Genomic DNA, 18,469 nt, shown 5'->3' with positions numbered 1-18,469 from the left:
CCGCAACAAAGAGTTGCCCCCACTTGCCGCAAGTAGAGGAAGCCCATGCGCAGCAACGAAGACCCAATGCAGCCAAAAAGAAATAATAAATAAATAAATAAGTGACCTGGCATCATCAAAATTCAAGAGCCAAATGCATAATATAAATATGTATCTGTTTGTAAATAAACATGTATATGAGCTGAAGAAGGGGGTACCCTCCCCACACCTGCCCTCTTTGTAATATAACAGCTATATCTTAACGTTCACAGCAACCCTCTGAGGGAGGGAGGCCAAAGTGTGTCCTTTGTCTTTTTTTTTTTTTAACATCTTTATTGGAGTATAATTGCTTTACAATGGTGTGTTAGTTTCTGCTATATAACAAAGTGGATCAGCTATATGCATACTATAACCCCATATCCCCTCCCTCTTGCATCTCCCTCCCTCCCACCCTCCCTATCCCACCCCTCTAGGTGGTCACAAAGCACTGCTGATCTCCCTGTGCTATGCAGCTGCTTCCCACTCGCTCTCTACTTTACATTTGGTAGTGTATATATGTCCATGCCACTCTCTCACTTCGTCCCAGCTTTCCCTTCCCCCTCCCTGTGTTTTCAAGTCCATTATCTACATCTGTCTCTTTATTCCTGTCCTGCCCCTAGGTTCATCATTTTTTTTTTTTTTATATTCCATATATATGTGTTAGCATACGGTATTTATTTTTCTCTTTCTGACTTCACTCTGTATGACAGTCTCTAGGTCCATTCACCTCACTACAAACAACTCAGTTTTGTTTCTCTTTATGGCTGAGTAATATTCCATTGTATATATGTGCCACATCTTCTTTATCCATTCACCTGTCAATGGACACTCCTTTGCCTTTTTAAGTAGGATATGGGCGCTCAGAAAAAGACGTGTTGAAGACCAGGGCTCTGCCGGTCACCTGGCTACGGGACATTAGATTAGGCACGCTCTTCCCAGCTTCACCACCCCACCCCAGACCTCTTACCTTACACACAAACACGATGGAGGACGATTCTACAAAGTCCTTTGAGATCAGCTGCCCATATGAGAACTTCTCTATCTTCCCCAGCATTACGAGCTTCCAGAGCTTCTCATCGGACCAGGAGTGAAACAGATCCATCTTCCTGAGGGGAAAAGCCTGTTAGACTTCATCGCCCTCCGTCACCAAGGGGGCTCAGCACTTAGCAATTTCCAGAAAATGAATATGTTCTCCTGCTCTTGCAAAGGCCTGAGGCGGAAGATTTCACGCCCACCCTGCTCGCTAGCCTAGCCTGCAGCCGGTCTCCTGTCACTTGTCCTTTGCTCCCCTGCCCTCTTCTCAAGGCCCTGCCCTTCAGCTGCTCCCCTCACTGCGCCTCAGACGCACCCGGGGTGATCGGAGCTCTGCTTCTTTCACTTCCGCTCCTCCCTCCAGGAGCTTCTCCCGGCTGAATCCCCCGCCAACCTTGTTACCACTGAGCTACTCCCATTCCAAGGAGCACCCAAGAGTTCCTCACTTCAGCTCACTGGTTATCCTGTCCCCCAGCCCAGCAGTCCAGGTCCTACCTTTGGTTTGGGCAGCTCATTCCAACCCCTGTCTCCTCCAGCCTATTGGCTTCAAATCCTCAGCCCTGGGCCTGGGAATGGGGGAAGTCTGGACTCTCCTCTTTTGGCCTGTTTGTGCCCTGTGGTGAAAGGCCCACCCGGCAGTGACCACCCCTTCCGCGATCTTGAATCTCATACACCGCTGATCATGGGCTTCCCTTCCCTCGCAGGTGGCCCCGCGGGGCTGCCAACAAAAATCATCTTAGATCTTCTCAGCTCCAACAGATTATGAGCTCTGAACTCGAGTGATTCAGGCCTCAACCTAGGCGAGGGAGCACCGAGTTCTGTCCAGGGCATCAAAGGGGAACAGGGTCAGTGCCATGCCCAAGGAGGAGAAGGGTCTGGAAACACAGGAGGAAAACAGGGCCACCACAGAAGGAGCACCTCCTGGGCCAAGACTGAGCCACGCACTTCCCACGATCACCTCATTTGATTCTTACAATGACCTCGGGAGAGAGGAATTGTTATCCCCATTTTACTGCGCAGGAGACTAAAGCCCAGAGAAGTGAAGTGACCTATCTAGGGTCCCATGGTGGATAAGCCTAAGAGTTGAGATTAGAACACGGTCCTATTTTTCTTCCACTGTATAAAAAAATGAACTGCCCCTCCCTTCAGAACCGAGTCCCTCCCTTTTCGGGCTGCAGCCCCTTCATGCAGATGGCTTTCTCTCAGTTCCAGCCCACCCCTCTGCTCAACACGCTTCTCTATGGCCCTGCAACCCTACAACCTGTATTCTCAGTGCCAGTGCAGATGCTCCATTTGATTTTCACTCTTTTCCTCAAGGCAAGTAACTAAAGATAATTAAATGAGCACCTGCATGCTCCTGGCACTGTGATAACACAGGGATGATGATGGTGAAAAAGGCAGGTCTGCCCTTGCCACTGAGCTGCTTACTGTCTGATGGCACAAATAAACTGTAAAGAAAGTATTATATGCTCAAGAATTACAGTTTGGATGGGGCTTTACAGAAACACAGGGTAGAAGCACTGAGGGGGCACCCTCTCTATTCTGGAGTGAGGGTAGGTGGGCTTGGTTAGTGAGGAGGGGTTGTGAAGCCCAGAGACTCTGAATCAGGCATTCTGGACACATCACCATCCTGAGCCTTGCTTCCCTCACTGTAAACTGGGGAGAAAAAGAGAAAGAACATCATGGGTTGAATGTGAGATTAGATATAACGGGTGGTACAAAGGGCTGAGCATCCTGCCTGGCCCAGCAAGTGCTCAATGCATGTTAGCTATTCTGTTGTTACTATCCCATAAGGAAGGGATATTTGAACTGTGACCTGAAGGTATGTTAGGAGTTTGCTAGATGGAGAAGTTGGGCGGGAGGTGGGTACCAAAGAGCATTTCAAGCAGAGAGAACAGCACCTAGTGTTCCCCACTGGGTCTAGGACAAAGGCACCTAATAGACACACAGGGGGAAGATGCTGGCTGGTGGAGTTACCTAAAAAATTCAAACCGATGCTGAGCATCCTTTTTAACTTCTTGGTCCAGTTTATTAGCAAGGAAATCCTCTCTGTCAACAACCAAGAACTCTGTTTCTTCCATACAGACCACGGTGGCCCTCCTCACTGAAGAAGTTAGAAAGCCCATTTCCTGTTGGGTAGACAGGGGCAAAGGCAAGTGAGAGGTCACCCCTGGCGTTCTGCCCGCAGCCCTGACCACCTCTTCCCTGCTTGCATCTCCCCTGAGAAATCTCTCCTCCCCAGACTGCAGGTTCCCTGGAACGTCCTGTGCCCCTGCTCACTCCCTGCTTCTATGGGGCCACGCCCCTCCCTCTTAATATGCTGCCTGTGGAAAAAGAGGCAACTGGCTTGACCAGGGCAGAGAAAGGAAGCTGGAGAGGCCTTGCTGAGGAGTCACTGCACCTCTAGGGGGTTGTAGAGGGAGCATACTCCTTAAACATCACAGACGAAGTGGTGGGACTTGGACATCACTGGCTCCAACTCGATCAGCATTTGACAGGTAAGGGCTCTGTGACCCACAACAGCGCAGTGACTGCACAGAGTGAAAGGCAGGGCTGGGCCTGGCCTAGAGGTTGTAGCAGGAGTCCTGTCACACCACGAACCCCACCCCAGGAACGCAGACCCGTCCCCCGTGCTTACCCCAAAAGAGCTGCCCTTTTGCAGCAACGTCGGGTGGGGGTCCAGGAAGGCACTGCTGCCATCTTCGTCCTCGGTCACGGCCACCGTGCCCAGGTAGATAAAATAAAAGCTGTTGGCCCTCTGGCCCTTCCTGATGATCACACGCCTGCGACCAAACCTGGGAAAAGACCATGGCCAGTTGACCTGGTAGCAACACAGAGTCTGGTCCCTAGGGGGAGGAGATCTGGACGGGCCGTGCTCTCTGCTCTGGAGTATGAAAGCACAGACTGGGACTAGAAGGGACCTCAGAACAGCCCAGCCCCATCCCCACCAAGCTTGACCCCTTCACTAACATTTGTCCGGCCGCCCACCTCCATTAGAGGAAGCTGCCGGAGAGCAGAGCCTTTGTCAGTCTGCTTAGGCAATGAACAGTTGTTGAATAAATGAATGAACAAATGCTGGAAGCAATGGATGAGTAGCTAAATGATATGAGCACTGGCTTTAGAGTCAGACCAGGATCCAAATCCTGGTTTTGCCCTTAGCTGTGGGACACTAGGCAACTCATATCCCCTCTCTGAGCCTCAGTTACTCTTGTCTGTAAAATGCAGATGAGCATACGTAGAAAGAGATGGATAAATGATCTTATTACGATCCCTAATAGCTCACTATCCAACTGGGAACCTTTAGGGCAAAGGTACCCAGGTTCAGAGCAAACTAACAGTTCTTAAGCTCAGAGGAGGATAGTTTCTGTATTTCAAATGCAAGTTCAAATCAAATCTCACTGCTTTTAGTATTTATTTACTTCATTCATTCAATAAGTTAGACAAATACCAATGGTGTCTAACAGGTGTAGTGATAAAAAATACAAATTTTGTTCTCAAAATTATGGTCAAATACAAGAAGTAAATAAGGTTTAAAAATGCTTTAAAAGAGGTAAGGCACAGGCTAATTCAGAAGCAGAGAGAAAGGGCACTTAAACCAGTTTAGGAAGGCCAGAGAAGGCCCTAGGATGGTGGCTAGAGTCATCCAGGTGGCCAGAGAGATGGAAGAGTGTCGTAGGCAGAGGGACCACCATGTCCAAAAGCATAGAGATGGCTGGAGGCCTGGCATATTCAAAGAAAGAACAGTAAGCTCCAACAGACAGGACAATGTACAAACCAGAGGCTTTATCAATAGAGGAAAGAGGCAACAGCCCAGATGACAGTGACTAGATGGGAGAAGGCAAGCATATTCAGCCAGGAAGTAACACTTCGGGGACGAGAGAGCACAGGCCAGCCTTCATTCCAGGGTAGACCCTCAGAGACCATAACCTACATTTTGGGAGTGAAGAGATATCTCATACAGCAGATATCTGTTGTTTTCACTGCCAAGCACCTGGTCACCTTTTTCCACCAACTGCACCCTGATTTTACTTTGGGGGAAACACCTTTTCTTGACTCTTAGACAATCAGAACATCACTAACCCACTGGTGATTCAAGTGAGATCACCCTGGCTCAGAAAGAACTAATCCCAAGGCTCTGACTTGACCGGGAAGAGGTATTTTCTCCTTCCCAATGGACTGAACCTGGAAAGCTAGAAGTTTGGAGCTGTGGCTGTAGCAGCCAGCTTGCCACCATGAAGGGAGAGTCTCAGACAGAGACTCTCCTTTGCATTTGCATTTGCATAAGCTGCTTATGCAAACGAAGTGCCAAGAGATGGAGAGAGACAAGACACAAACGTGGGTCCTGGTGACACTGAGCCCCTGAATCCAGCTGAGCCTGAAGCTGGAGAACTATCCCAGGACTTTCAGATACATGAGCCACCAATGCATTCCCTTAGGCTGGGTTTTCTGTCGCTTGTGAGTGGAAGAATTCTATCTAATCTGCTAATTCCCAGTCCCAGAAATAGTAATCAGCAACTAGCGGAGGGCTTTAACAATTACCACATCCTGATGTTCACAAAAAGCCTGTAAAATTCATACTATTATCTTTATATCACTCATGGGGATACTAGGCTCAGAAAGGTTAAGTGGCTTGCCTGAGGTCACACAGCAGACGGGGCATTAAATTCCAGAGCTTCTAAGCCTGTGACTCTTTTTCTTTCTGTGACGCCATTCTGCCTGCTATAGAATCTTACTTTAAGACAGCAGTGGGGGCTTCCCTGGTGGCGCAGTGGTTGAGAGTCCGCCTGCCGATGCAGGGGACAGGGGTTCGTGCCCCAGTCCGGGAAGATCCCACATGCCGCAGAGCGGCTGGGCCCGTGAGCCATGGCCGCTGAGCCTGCGCGTCCAGAGCCTGTGCTCTGCAACGGGAGAGGCCAAAAAAAAAAAAAAAGACAGCAGTGACTCCCTCTCTTCTTTACTGGGCTAGAACAAAGCAGATGGTTCCCTCTGCCTGGAATGTCCCGTCTACACCTCCACTTGTCAAATCTACCTGTTCAAACGCCACCTCTTCTGTGAAACTCCCTTGGCCAAGCTAGCTGGAAGGTTACCTCCTCCTGGCTTATTACCTGTGAAACAGACCCTGCGTGGGTCATAAAGGGTCGTCTGTAATCCGTAGTTAGTTGTGGTTATGTCTTAGACTGTGACCACTATGAAGGAAGATAGGGCACAAACCTATAGTGACCTTACATCTTAGATTTCAAGACAGGTCTTACCTCAAATATTCTGCTAGGCTGCCCCCCTGAGGCCACTGGAAATAACTATTTTCACATGTACCTCTTGGGCTTCTCTACTACAAGGGATTTACAAGGTCCCTTTTTGTGTGTGTCACGGACCAGTTGACAATCTGGTGAAGGTTTCACAGAACAATGTTTTAAATGTATAAAATAATATACATTAGAATTACAGTTAAGAAAAAACCAAGTTTGTGATATAGCAATATATGTGCCTCTTTATTAAGGCACTGAAAAACAAGAGCCAGCAGCAGATCTAATAACTACCATCATTTCAAAGACGTGATAAATATAAATTATCTTTTGAGAAATCTGCAGCAACTTGAATATGTCATAATACCTGTATTTTTTTATTTATAAAAAAAATTATACAGGGACTTCCCAGGTGGTCCAGTGGTTAAGAATCCCCCTCCCAATGCAGGGGATGCAGGTTCGATCCCTGGTCAGGGAACTAAGATCCCACATGCCACAGGGCAACTAAGCCCGCGTGCCACAACTAGAGGGAAGCCTGCACGCTGCAACAAAAGATCCTGCATGCCACAACTAAGACCAGACACAGCCAAATAAATAAATAGTATGCAGTGGTTTGTTACCTACATTCATGACTGAAGGAAATTATAAATTTCAGAGGTTAATGAAAATACAGATATAATATTTTTTCTCATCCAAGTTCACAGACTCTTGCCCTAGTTGTTCCTACCTGGATGTAGTACCTCATCTGTGATCCCTTCTGGCTTTTAGGGCCTGGATTTGAGTCTCGGCTCTGCTACTTATTTTCTGGGTGAACTAGGATGACTAATTTCCACCCCGAGCCTCAGTTTCCTTATCTGAAAAATGAGGGAATTAGACTAGATCCTTTCTGAGGTTCCAACCAGATCCTCTCCAGACTCAGTGACTCCTTAATTCTGGGTAGATTCTCAATGAATGGCTGAGACACAGTGGGCTGCAGTCATAACGGTGAGCACCAAGGTGAAGTGACAGAAGGTTTCTCACGGCTGACACCCCGCAGAGGGGCTGGTAGACCCGCCGTGGCCTTTGCAGCCAGGCCCTTCTTGCCCTGCCCAGCCCAGCCCCAGCCCAGGGGCCAAGGGATGTGCCCCTCACTGACCGTTCAAAGCGCATGACCTTGGCCAGGAGCAGCTGCAGGGGCTCCGAGTAGTTCTGGTAACTATCCAGAACCTGCAGGAGGTTACAGAGGGACTGGATCTCGCGCTCTGTCCTCCAAGCGGGCTTCTTCTGCGTGATCTGAATGGCCCTTGGAGGGAAGTGCTCCTGGAAAGAGAGAGCCAAAGTGACACAGAGGGCCCAGCAGTTTCCCCCAGGGGCTAGCAGGCAACTCCCCACAGTCCTTCTTTCACACTTGCCCACTCCCCATACAATAGTGGCTGACATGTAATGAGTGCTTCCTGTGTGCCAGGCATCGGGATAGGCAACTTACACACGCCGTCTCATTGAATCTTTACCTAAAGAAGCGACGCACGATTATTATCCCCTTTGACAGATGACGACATTCAGGCAGGATTATTACCTAGATTTGTTACCTGCCAAGGCCTGTATCCCCAGCTACTGATCATACTACCTCTGCTGTTCATTGACCACGCCCCCAAGTCAATAGTGGGGCTCCCTGGGCTCCAAGGGCCCTTTGACACACTTCAGTCAGGGGAGACCTCCCCTGCCTCAGCCTATACCTCAGCGTTCTCCGGGGGCCTAAGGAACAAAGAGAGCCTACAGAGACTCTTAGCTAACCCTCAGCAGCCAGGACTCGTGGACCAGGGGGCGGGCAGATCTACCCATTCGCTCACCACGCCTACCTGCCAGGGAAATGGCACCGTGAGTTGTTAACACCCCTCCCTGGCTGCCCGTTGCACTTAGGAGAAAATGTTAACTCCTACCACAGCCTGGGGCCCCACATGGTCTGACTCCCTACCTGCCTACTGCCCTCCAACCTCTCCTCCTGCCTCTCCCCTCATTCTCTAGCCTTCTACCCATCTCTTGCACATGCCAAGCTCACTTCTGTCTTTAGATCTTTGCTTGGGCTGTTTCCTCTGCCCAGAATGTTCTTCCCCTGGGTTTTCACATGGATATGGCTGCCGCCTCCTCCTCCTCATTCTGCTCTCAGCTCATATGGTGCCACATCCTCAGGGAGTTCCTTCTGCATCATCTGAGCTAAAATAGCAGGCCCCCTTCCCAGCACTCTGCGAGCTATGAATCATTCTCTTCAAAGCATTTAATACTTTCTGAAATGACCTTATTCTTTTTTGGTTAATGTGGATATTATCTGTCATTTCCCCACCCTACACATACACACACACACACACACACACACACACACACACACGTGTAGAACTGCACTGTCCACTATGGCAGCCAACAGCCACATGTGGCTACTTAAATTTAAATTAAATTAGATAAAAAATAAGCCCCTCAGTCACACTAACGACAAGGGTTCAGTAGCTACATGTGTCTGCTGGCTACTGTTTTGGATAATGCAGACTACTAAACATTTCCATGGTCACAGAAAGTTCCATCGGACAAAGGTGCTCTAGAATATAAGCTCCAATATAAACACGATAGTGGCCTTGTCTACCTTGTTTCCCACTCTAGAATAATGTCTCATCTGTAGTGGGCACTCAACAAAATACATATTTATGGAAGGAAGGAATGAACATCGGCAGTCTTACATAACAGTAACCGTCATAGAAGCAAAAGGAAAGTGGGACATGATGCAGAATTCTGATCTTCACAACAGACGGAAAGACAGTGTAGCACAGTGGTTAAAAGCACACAGGCTCTGCTGCCAGGTGCCTGGGTTTGAACTTTGTCCTGCGACTTCCCATTTGTGTGTCCTGGCACAAGTCTCTTCTCCCGGAGCCCCTGTTTCCCTACCTGATGATAACAGAAACGATACGTACACATAGCAGGGTTAATACGTGTCAAGGGCTTACAATGTGCACGGCACAGAGCAAGGGCTATGGAAGTGCTGGTCTTTTTTATGGTCTGAATCCAATCTTTCTCCTTTCTCTCTCTTACTATCAATAACCCATTAGGATTTCTATCATAGGGTCTATTTATGGCAAAACAGATGCCTCTGGCTTCTATGAACCAAACTTATTTTTCAGGCCCACTTAGGGCCCTAATTCCTCCAGGAAATCCTTCTAATCACCCCTAACCCTTGAGACTCCTTCTGTGGATTTCTACAAAAGTGGCAGTTTGTTATTAACTTCCTGGGTAAGTTTCATCTCCTTAACTCCTAATTAGCTCCTTAAGGGAAGGTGCGAATGTTACACAACTTAGCACAGTCATCCTTGTCCTTCAGTATCCACAAGGTGGGGAGGAAGGATTGGTTCCAAGACCCCTGCCAATACCAAAATCTGCAGATGCTCAAGTCCCTTATCTAAAATGCTGTAGCATTTGCACATCCTCCTGTATACTTTAAATCATCCCTAGATTACTTATAATACCTAACGCAATGTACATACTATGTAAATAGTTGCAAATACAATAACTAGTTGCTGTCTGCAAGCAGTATTCAATTTTGCTTTTTGGAACTTTCTGGAATTTTTCTTTTCTGAATATTTTCTATCCGTGGTCAGTTGAATCCACGGATGTGGAACCTGCAGATACAGACAGCTGTCTGTATTCCCCACCACCAGACACAGATCTAGGCCTACCTTAGGAGCTCATAAAAATATCTGGAATGGGGAAAAGGGAATAGTATTCAAACAGAGCCCTGCCTGTTTCTCACACACCATTTCTCAACGCTGTCACCCTCACTCACTTCAGGCCAGCCATCTCCTCATTGTGTTCATCTAGCATACAGGAAGGGTAAAGGAAAATAAGAGGGGCTGCCCATAATCCTACCACCCAGAACAAGCCATTTACATGTGGCATTCTTGTTTCCTGCCTTTTTCTTATGCATAAATAAAATTTTTGAAAATCACATAATACATGACTATTTTCCATTAAAAATCAGAACAATATATATAGTTAAAATCCCCTTGTACCATGTCACCAGTAACCCAGACCTGCTCTCCACCACCAGAGTTAACCATTTATATATATTATTATATACTTATACGTGTGCCCACAGAATATGTAAAGAATTGTTTTATTTTTATTTGCATAAATGTTAGACTGCTGACATCGTTTATGCAACTTGCCTTTTTTTCACTCAATATTTTTTTTAAAGCATGTTTTAGAAATGTACCCATTGTTTCCAATGTCTCACAAACGCTATAATAAATGAGTCTATGATTCTAAGCCTCTATAATTCTTAGGATTCTTTCTGAGAAGGTTAGCATTAGTAGACTATATGGAAGTTGAGTTTTCCAGTGTTGTCTGAGAGACAGCTTATATATGTATAAATGTGTGTGTGTGTGTGTGTGTGTATCAGCTTGATCGAGACGTAATTCACATAACATAATGATTTCATCATTTAAAGTGCACAGATCAATTTTTAGTGTATTCACAGAGTAGTACCTCACCACAGTGGGTTTTAGAACCTTTTAATCACCCTAGAAAGAAACCTGGTACCCATTCGCAGTCACTCAAAGGGCAGGTTTTTAAATTGGGTCTCTACTCTCCATCTCTGTGCTGGAGACAGAGCCAGTGATAACTCATTCAAAAGGCAGAGAGGCCTTGCCTATATGATGGACTTTTCCTCTGTACTCGCCTCTCTCCTTCTGTTGCTACGCACAGAATTGCCTCCATCTCCAGAGCTCTGTGGCTCTCAGAGAGACCCCTAGTTTCTCCTGTCTGAAGGGTGAAACTTGGGTAACCTTCAGGGCACAGGGTCAGACACTAGCTGGTCTCGAAAACTGAAGAAAACTCAGAATTTGGAGGACTTTACTGTGCTTCATATATAATGCGGCATGAGAAATTAGTATGCCCAGGGGAGGCAGTCAGCAGAAGCCACACCTTGGTTCCAAAGGAGAAGGAGGCAGCAGCGTGGCACAGGTGGTCCTGGTACCAGTTATAAAGCTCTGTTCTCCCTGCTTTTCCTAGAGAAAACCCAGCATGGCTGCTCCAGGCCAGGGTCAAGTCAGGTCTACATTGGTGAGAACTTCAGATCTTCCCTATAAATAAGGAAGCCCCTTTAAAATTTAAATTAAATTTTAAATTTTAATTTAATATCCAGGATTTGGTGGGGAGAAGCCAGGAAGATAATAATGCTTGAAATTCAGAGAACAAATCACACAGTGCAAATGACATGAAGGCATTCCCTTCTCAGAGTGGCCACCTGAGCACAGGTGAGAGACAGATGTGCCCAGCATCTATCAGAAAGTTTCGGGCAGAGCCAGAATTCAGACACAGGCCAGTGCTTTTCCCACCACCCTGATTATTTCTCTTCTGTCTGGGGCTCTCACATCCTCTCCTTTGCCTTCTACGGTTTTCCCACTGGTCCAAGCACACGCGATCTCCCGTGCTGGTTCTGCTCAGCTATAAAGCAACAATGGGTTTGGGGGTTGGCTGGGTGGTGGTGGGGGGAAGGCTCACAGTCTTGGGATGCCAGAACTGAAAGGGATCACCAAGATCAGCTATTTTATAGGTGAGGAAACTAAGTGGCTAGCTCAGGGTGGCACACTGGGTTGGTGGCAGAACCTGGTCTGAACCCAGCTATCCTGATACCCAGCCCAGGGCTTCTTTCAGGCTATGATGCAAGAAAAAAAAAAAAATCCCAGCAGCAAGGTCAGAGCTGTCTATACATACCGACTCTCCAATGAAGTCCATAGTATCAAATGTGATTCTGCCTTGTTTCTTTTTCTGGGGGAAAAAAAAAGGAAGGGGGGCTGAGGAGAGGAAGGAGAATCAGCAAGACTGTTTCTAGAATTTTGCACTGAAACCCTTCTGTGTACCTGGGCCACTGTGGTAGGCAGGAAGCCTTGGGAAATCTCCTACCAGCTGGGCCTCTCATGTCCACCTCCGCTCAAAAGCCCCAGCTCCACACAAGACTTGGGCCCAGCATTGACAATGTATTATTATGGAGGCAGAGAAAGACAGGGGTGGGGAGAGGGAAAGGAGGATAAAGAGAAGAAGGATGGAGAGAGAAAAGGAAGAGAGAAAAGAAGCAAAAAAAAAAAAAAGGAAAGTATAGAGAAAAGAAAGAGGGATAAAGAGGAAGGAACAAATAAAGCCAACCTTCATTAAGTGCCTATAATGAGCCAGGCATGGCTTATCGTTTTGGTTTTTTTTTTTTGCGGTACGCGGGCCTCTCACTGTTGTGGCCTCTCCCGTTGCAGAGCACAGGCTCCGGACGCGCAGGTTCAGCGGCCATGGCTCACGGGCCCAGCCACTCCGCGGCATGTGCGATCCTCCCGGACCAGGGCACGAACCCGTGTCCCCTGCATCGGCAGGCGGACTCTCAACCACTGCGCCACCAGGGAAGCCCGGCATGGCTTATCTTATTCCATTTCATCATCAGGACAAAGCAGGTACTACTGAGCAGCTCCACTGAGGACCTGAAGTGGGTGAAGGAAGTTGCCCAAAAATCACACAGTGAGGAAATGGTCCTCATCTGAAGGATGGCCAGGAAGAAGAGGTCTTAGGGATGAACTAATTCAACCCTGTTTCCTAACAGATGCAGAGAGGATGTGGAAAGGGTAGAGAAAGGGGCAGAGAGAGAGGAAAAAGATATGTAGGGGGGAGTAGCAGGGGAGGAAAGGGACAAACAAGGCCCTGAACAGCATCCTGGGGCAAACCAGGACCCCCATTCATCTCTCTGGGCACACCTCACATCCTTCCCCAGAGCCCACTCGGTTCCCTGTCCCCTCCCTCCATTTATGGTTTATACATCCATGTGGTGCTTCTCAGAGAGGCCAATGAAAGAAAGACGTGATGTTCAGAAAGATCTGGATTCACATACTCCACTGAAAACCAGTCTACGGCTCTCTCTGCCCGACACTATGCCCCAACCCCCCGGCTCCCTGCCTGGAAGCCATATGACCCCCATAGGCTGTCCCTGAGAAGCTCTGCTCCGCACAAGGCCATCCTGACAGAGCAGGATGTTGTTAGGTTTAGCCTCACACTCCCATGATGACAAGCCTGACTCTGGTCTTCAGCTTCCAGCTGCCCAGGCACCAACCCAAGTCTCCTGGTAACCACAGACTCCTGGTCTCCAGGGCCCTTCGCTTCACCACTGCGTGACACCCTGAGTCAGAAGGTCCCTCCTGAGGTTACGAGGCTCCTGCTCCAACCCTTCTCATCTCACGGCCCAATAACAGGGCAGAATCTGGCTGCAGATTTGTTTGGTTTGGCCACCAAAATGCCTTAAAAATATATGAATTTGAATGTTTTTAGATGGGGCAAGCCCTTCCCCTCAAGCTGCCCCCAGGTGCCTACTCCCTGCTTCGTCTTAAACTCAGCCACATATACACAGTTACATTAGCTGCTGGTCCCTTAGAAACCAACCTAAGACACCTTCCTTTCCCCATCACCACCCCTCCACGCCCCTCTCCTTGGCTGCTAGGCTTCAGAAACCATTCTGGGAAATATTTTCGAGGCGATCGCTGGATGCAGTGGGGAGGCGCGGCTGGCACAATAGGAATCTGGGCAGGGTTTGTCTAGTTATTGGCTGGGGAAACTTTGGAGCCCTGGATAGTAATGAAGACACCCTTGGGGACCCAGAACAAGTTAACAGAAGGGTGATCAACTTTTCTGAGCCAAAAAGGGGCTCAGGATCTACCACTGGGATAAAATATTTGAAATTGGGACCTTCCAGAAAATCTAGAAAGCAAGGTCACCAGAGAGGCCCTGCAAATGTTCCCTTCTTGTCTAGGTGGGGGGGAGACAGGAAAGAAGGCAGAGAAGATGAACAGTTGGTAGGTATTCGGGAAATCCTGGCTCCATTGTGGCTCCTGGATTTCTTCTGGCTGTTTTGATCACCCTTGGAATGGAGATGGCTTCTTCCCCACTCTTCATGTTTCTCTCTACGTGAAGGGAGTTGTACTAGCAGAACACTACTAGCCCCTCTCCTTTCACACTGGGAAGGAGTGACTTAAACTCTTTGGTGAATTTGGAAGGAGAAACCGGGCATGATCATCCCCTTCTCCATCCCTCCAAGCCCACATTCTGCTCTGCCCTTCCCTGCTGTGAGTGTAGGGCAGGAGACCCTGCTACTGCAGTGAATGCCTGCCTTGGTCCAGCACTGCCTGTGACTAGGGTCGTCAATAAGGCTGTCCAACTCTGGGGTTTAGTATTAGGTAACCCTCTGGCTTGATGACACCCGTCAGCTTCTCCAATATAAGTTTTGTCATTAATAAAAGTGACAGCTCAGTCTCCCATCTGCTTTACCCTTTGTCTTCTCTCTCAGTTGATTCAGAACTTGGGCTTGGAAGTGAGGTGCTATTTATTGGACCCCTTTAAACTGTGTATAAACCTGCTAAGCCCAGCAGCTTACATCCCAGAAAGAGAAGATAGGGTGCTTTCTGTGAGCAGTCTCAATGATCTGATATTCCCGAAGTCCCCTGAGGCCTTGGCGGAACATTCTACACACTCGGTTCATCCTAATGATATCCATGGTGAGCTGGTATAGCCCCTGTGGAAACAAAACAAACAAGATCTGTGGAAACCATCTGTTTTCAACAGTCAACAGCAGGCTGGATAGTGTGAACAAGGTGAAATGTAATAGGATTAAATGCAGTGTTGTTGCTGGAACCATAGTTACATCTTTAGGAAGTTTTCAAGCCTGTTGAAATCATTTTGGTAGCTTGAAATTGGCCATGGTGGGAGTATTTATGCCACAGAAACTGGCAACTACTACAAATGGGGGCATATCCCTCCCCAGGACCCTATTTAAGCATTCACCAGCACAGCTTTAGTTAACTGTGAAGTCCTTCACTTGGGTCCAGAAAATAATGTGCACAAGTAACGGCACGCCGTGAGGGGTGATGTAAAGAGCCTGCATGATGGAATCAGATGCATCTGAGGGAAGAATGGTCAGAGAGATGCAACAATGCTGGCTTTGAAGGCAGAGAAAGGGCCATGAGTCAAGGAATGTGGTGGTCTGTAGAAGACAGAAAGTCAAGGAAATGAATTCTTCCCTCCACCCTCGAGAAAGGAACACAGCCCTGCTAACACCTGGATTTGAACCCGTGCCAGACTTCTAGCCTCCAGAAGATAATGTGTTTGTTTGTTTGTTTGTTTGTTTTAATTTATTTTTTGGCCATGCCGTGCAGCATGCAAGATATTAATTCCCCAACCAGGGATCGAACCTGTGTCCCCTGCACTGGAAGCACGGAGTCTCAACCACTGGACCATCAGAGAAGTCCCAATGTGTGCTGTTTTAAGCCACTAAATTGTGGTACAGCAGTCAAAAGAAAACTAATATAACACCTAATCCAAGATAAGCCATCCTATCTTTTCCCTGGGAATTTGGAATTGGAGCTGAGAACAAATCAGCCTCTCCATCCCAATATGAATTGAGGAGTAAGGGCAGTCACCCTCCACCTGCCAAGTAAATATAAGGGACAGGGAAACAAGTTCAACACCAAAGAGACAAATCCAGAATGTAAAACAATCTACAAGTCATCTAACCCAGTTTCTTCAAAAAGTCAGTTGCAAGGGCTTCCCTGGTGGTGCAGTGGTTAAGAATCCGCCTGCCAACGCAGGGGACACAGGTTTGAGCCCTGGTCTGGGAAGATCCCACATGCCGTGGAGCAACTAAGCCTGTGCACCACAACTACTGAGCCTGAGCTCTAGAGCCCACGTGCCACAACTACTGAAGCCTGCACACCTAGAGCCCGTGCTCCGCCACAAGAGAAGCCATGGCAATGAGAAGCCCGCGCACTGCAACGAAGAGTAGCCCCCACTTGCTGCAACTAGAGAAAGCCCGCGCACAGCAACGAAGACCCAATACAGCCAAAAATAAATAAGAAATAAATAAATAAATTTATTTAAAATAAAGGTCAGTTGCATGAGGAAAAAAACAAAGTGAGGGGGCTGTTCTAGACTAATACTCAAGAGACATACAAACAGGGCTTCCCTGGTGGCGCAGTTGTTGGGAATACACCTGCCAATGCAGGGGACATGGGTTTGAGCCCTAGTCCGGGAAGATCCCACATGCCGTGGAAAAACTAAGCCCGTGCACCACAACTACTGAGCCTGCGCTCTAGAGCCCGCTAGCCACAACTACTGAGCCTGCACACCTACAGCCTGTGCTCCACAAGAGAAGTCACCACAATGAGAAGCCCACGCACCACAACGAAGAGCAGCCCTCGCTCGCCGCAACTAGGGAAAGCCCACGCACAACAACAAAGACCCAATACAGCCAAATAAATAAATTTATTTAAAAAAAAAGAGAGACATACAAACAAATGCAAAATATGAACCTTGATTGGCTCCTGGTTCATAATAACAAGCTGTAAAAGACGTTTTAGGGACAAATAAGAAAAATACATCAGGTAGAGTCACGGGACTGGACATGGCACTAGAGTGTGTGTCAATGCGGGTAAAGCTCACACAATTTTGAGTGGAAAAAAGGTGAAATGAGATGCCATTTATGACACCATTTTTTAAAATGTGCCGCATACTGCAGGTTCTTATGGATACACACAGATATAATAAAAATTTTAAAATATAGACAGGAAGGGTACATATCAATCTCAGGAAAGTTGTTGCCAGTGAGGAGAAACAGAGTGAGATGGTGAGGTGCTCTACCTGTAACTATAATATTTTTTTAAAATTACATATCTAAAGGAAATACGGGGAAAAGCTTTATTAATAAAATTAATATTTATTGAATACAATTTGTCATTGTCAGGCTCTATTCTAAGCCTATTATATGTATTGACTCATTTAATCCTCAATAACAAATCAATGCAGTTGATATTGGTACTGTTATCATCACCCTTTACAGAAGAGAAAACAGGCACAGCAAATCAAGTAACTTGCCTAATACTAATATTAGCCGCACGACTAATAGGTGATAGGGATTTAAACCCAGGAAGTTTGGCTCCAGAGTCCTTAAGTTTAACCTATTACTCTACCCTGATACTGGGCCTTATTCTCTCTGACTCTCCTAATAGCAAGAAGGGTGAGTACAGAGCAGTCCTCAGGGGCTCAAAGTGTAGCCAATGCCAAGGGCAGAGTAGGCTACAGGGCAGGGGTCAGAATTCAGTCTTTCCTTTGTGACTCCAAAAGGTACAGGGTGGCCATGTTTATCCGAGGCCGCCTCCTCCACCTGCCTCTCCTTTCCTGAAAGTACCTGTTTGTTCAGGCTTCCACTATTCCCTCCCGGGGTCCTTGACACTCCTCACCAATTCCTTCTTCAGGATCTGCCAGGAATGGGACACCGTATATCTCTTCATGGTTCCTGAGCTGGCAAATGGCACAACAGCCCCTTTGCTTTTCAAGGGTAGGACCACAAGTCTTTTCCCAAGAATCCAGTTATACTAGAAACAAAGTTTCCCTCAGTGGCAAGGTAAGAGCTCCTCTCCATTCCTTATCCCCAACCAACAGTGGATGGAAGCCTTGTTCTAACAAATCTATTCTCAGAACCTCCTTATGTCACACTGGAAGAGTCTGGAAGGAAGAGAGGGCAGTGGGAAGTAACTGGAATCTGGGAATCCAACGTTTAGTGCACACTCAGAGGTATTATCTTAGTTAATCCTCACAACTATTATAAGGTGAGGGACTTCACACCCACTCCCTGCATGCGGCTAAGACTCAAAGTAGCTAAATGACTGCCAGAGTCACAGGGCCAGCTTAAAGAAAGTAGGAGGCTTCTGGGCTTGGCGTGAGGACATCCAAAACCTCAGCCTGGGGACCACTCTGAGGCTTCGAAATTGGAGATGAGCCTGGAGTGTAGGTGCTTGGCACTATCCTATAAACCTTGTTAAACCAGCAAATCAGGAACACTCAGCAAACTGGAAGTCCTCAACCAAACGGGGTGCCAAGTGTTAAAAGATATTTGGTGACTGGAACTCAAGGACTCTGAGGTCCTTCCAAAAGTGAAGCATATCGGTTATAAAGTACTTTTTTCTACTAGATCAAAGATGGCAGCTGAAAATCCCATCTTGCTCTTGTACTAGAATCCTCAGTGAAAAACTGTGATTTCAAGTTACCGCCTGATGTGCCATTCTTATCCAGCTAAGCCCCCCGAGACTGACAGCCAAGGAAGGGTACTGAATACAGTGAGGACAGCTGGACAGCTG

The 18,469-nt window shown here is 47.4% G+C and overlaps 1 protein-coding gene across 1 annotated transcript in view; it reads right to left on the bottom strand.

The window, feature by feature from the left end:
- The window catches only part of CNBD2 (cyclic nucleotide binding domain containing 2), a gene marked incomplete at both ends in the record, with an annotated part of 49,177 nt that extends 31,554 nt beyond the window's left edge, over positions 1–17,623 (bottom strand). Inside the window, 7 exons of the mRNA XM_082858223.1 lie at positions 986–1,124; positions 3,028–3,179; positions 3,689–3,845; positions 7,429–7,592; positions 12,030–12,083; positions 14,716–14,853; positions 17,573–17,623. Of these exons, the coding sequence (XP_082714349.1) occupies positions 986–1,124; positions 3,028–3,179; positions 3,689–3,845; positions 7,429–7,592; positions 12,030–12,083; positions 14,716–14,853; positions 17,573–17,623 (855 nt within the window). The remainder of the gene's footprint in view (positions 1–985; positions 1,125–3,027; positions 3,180–3,688; positions 3,846–7,428; positions 7,593–12,029; positions 12,084–14,715; positions 14,854–17,572) is intronic.
- Positions 17,624–18,469: the final 846 nt, after the last annotated feature.

The sequence above is a fragment of the Leucopleurus acutus genome (genome assembly GCF_964270905.1).
Source record: "Leucopleurus acutus genome assembly, chromosome: 16".
Classification (NCBI taxonomy): Eukaryota; Metazoa; Chordata; class Mammalia; order Artiodactyla; family Delphinidae; genus Leucopleurus; species Leucopleurus acutus.
This window is presented reverse-complemented; position numbering and strand designations above follow the sequence as displayed.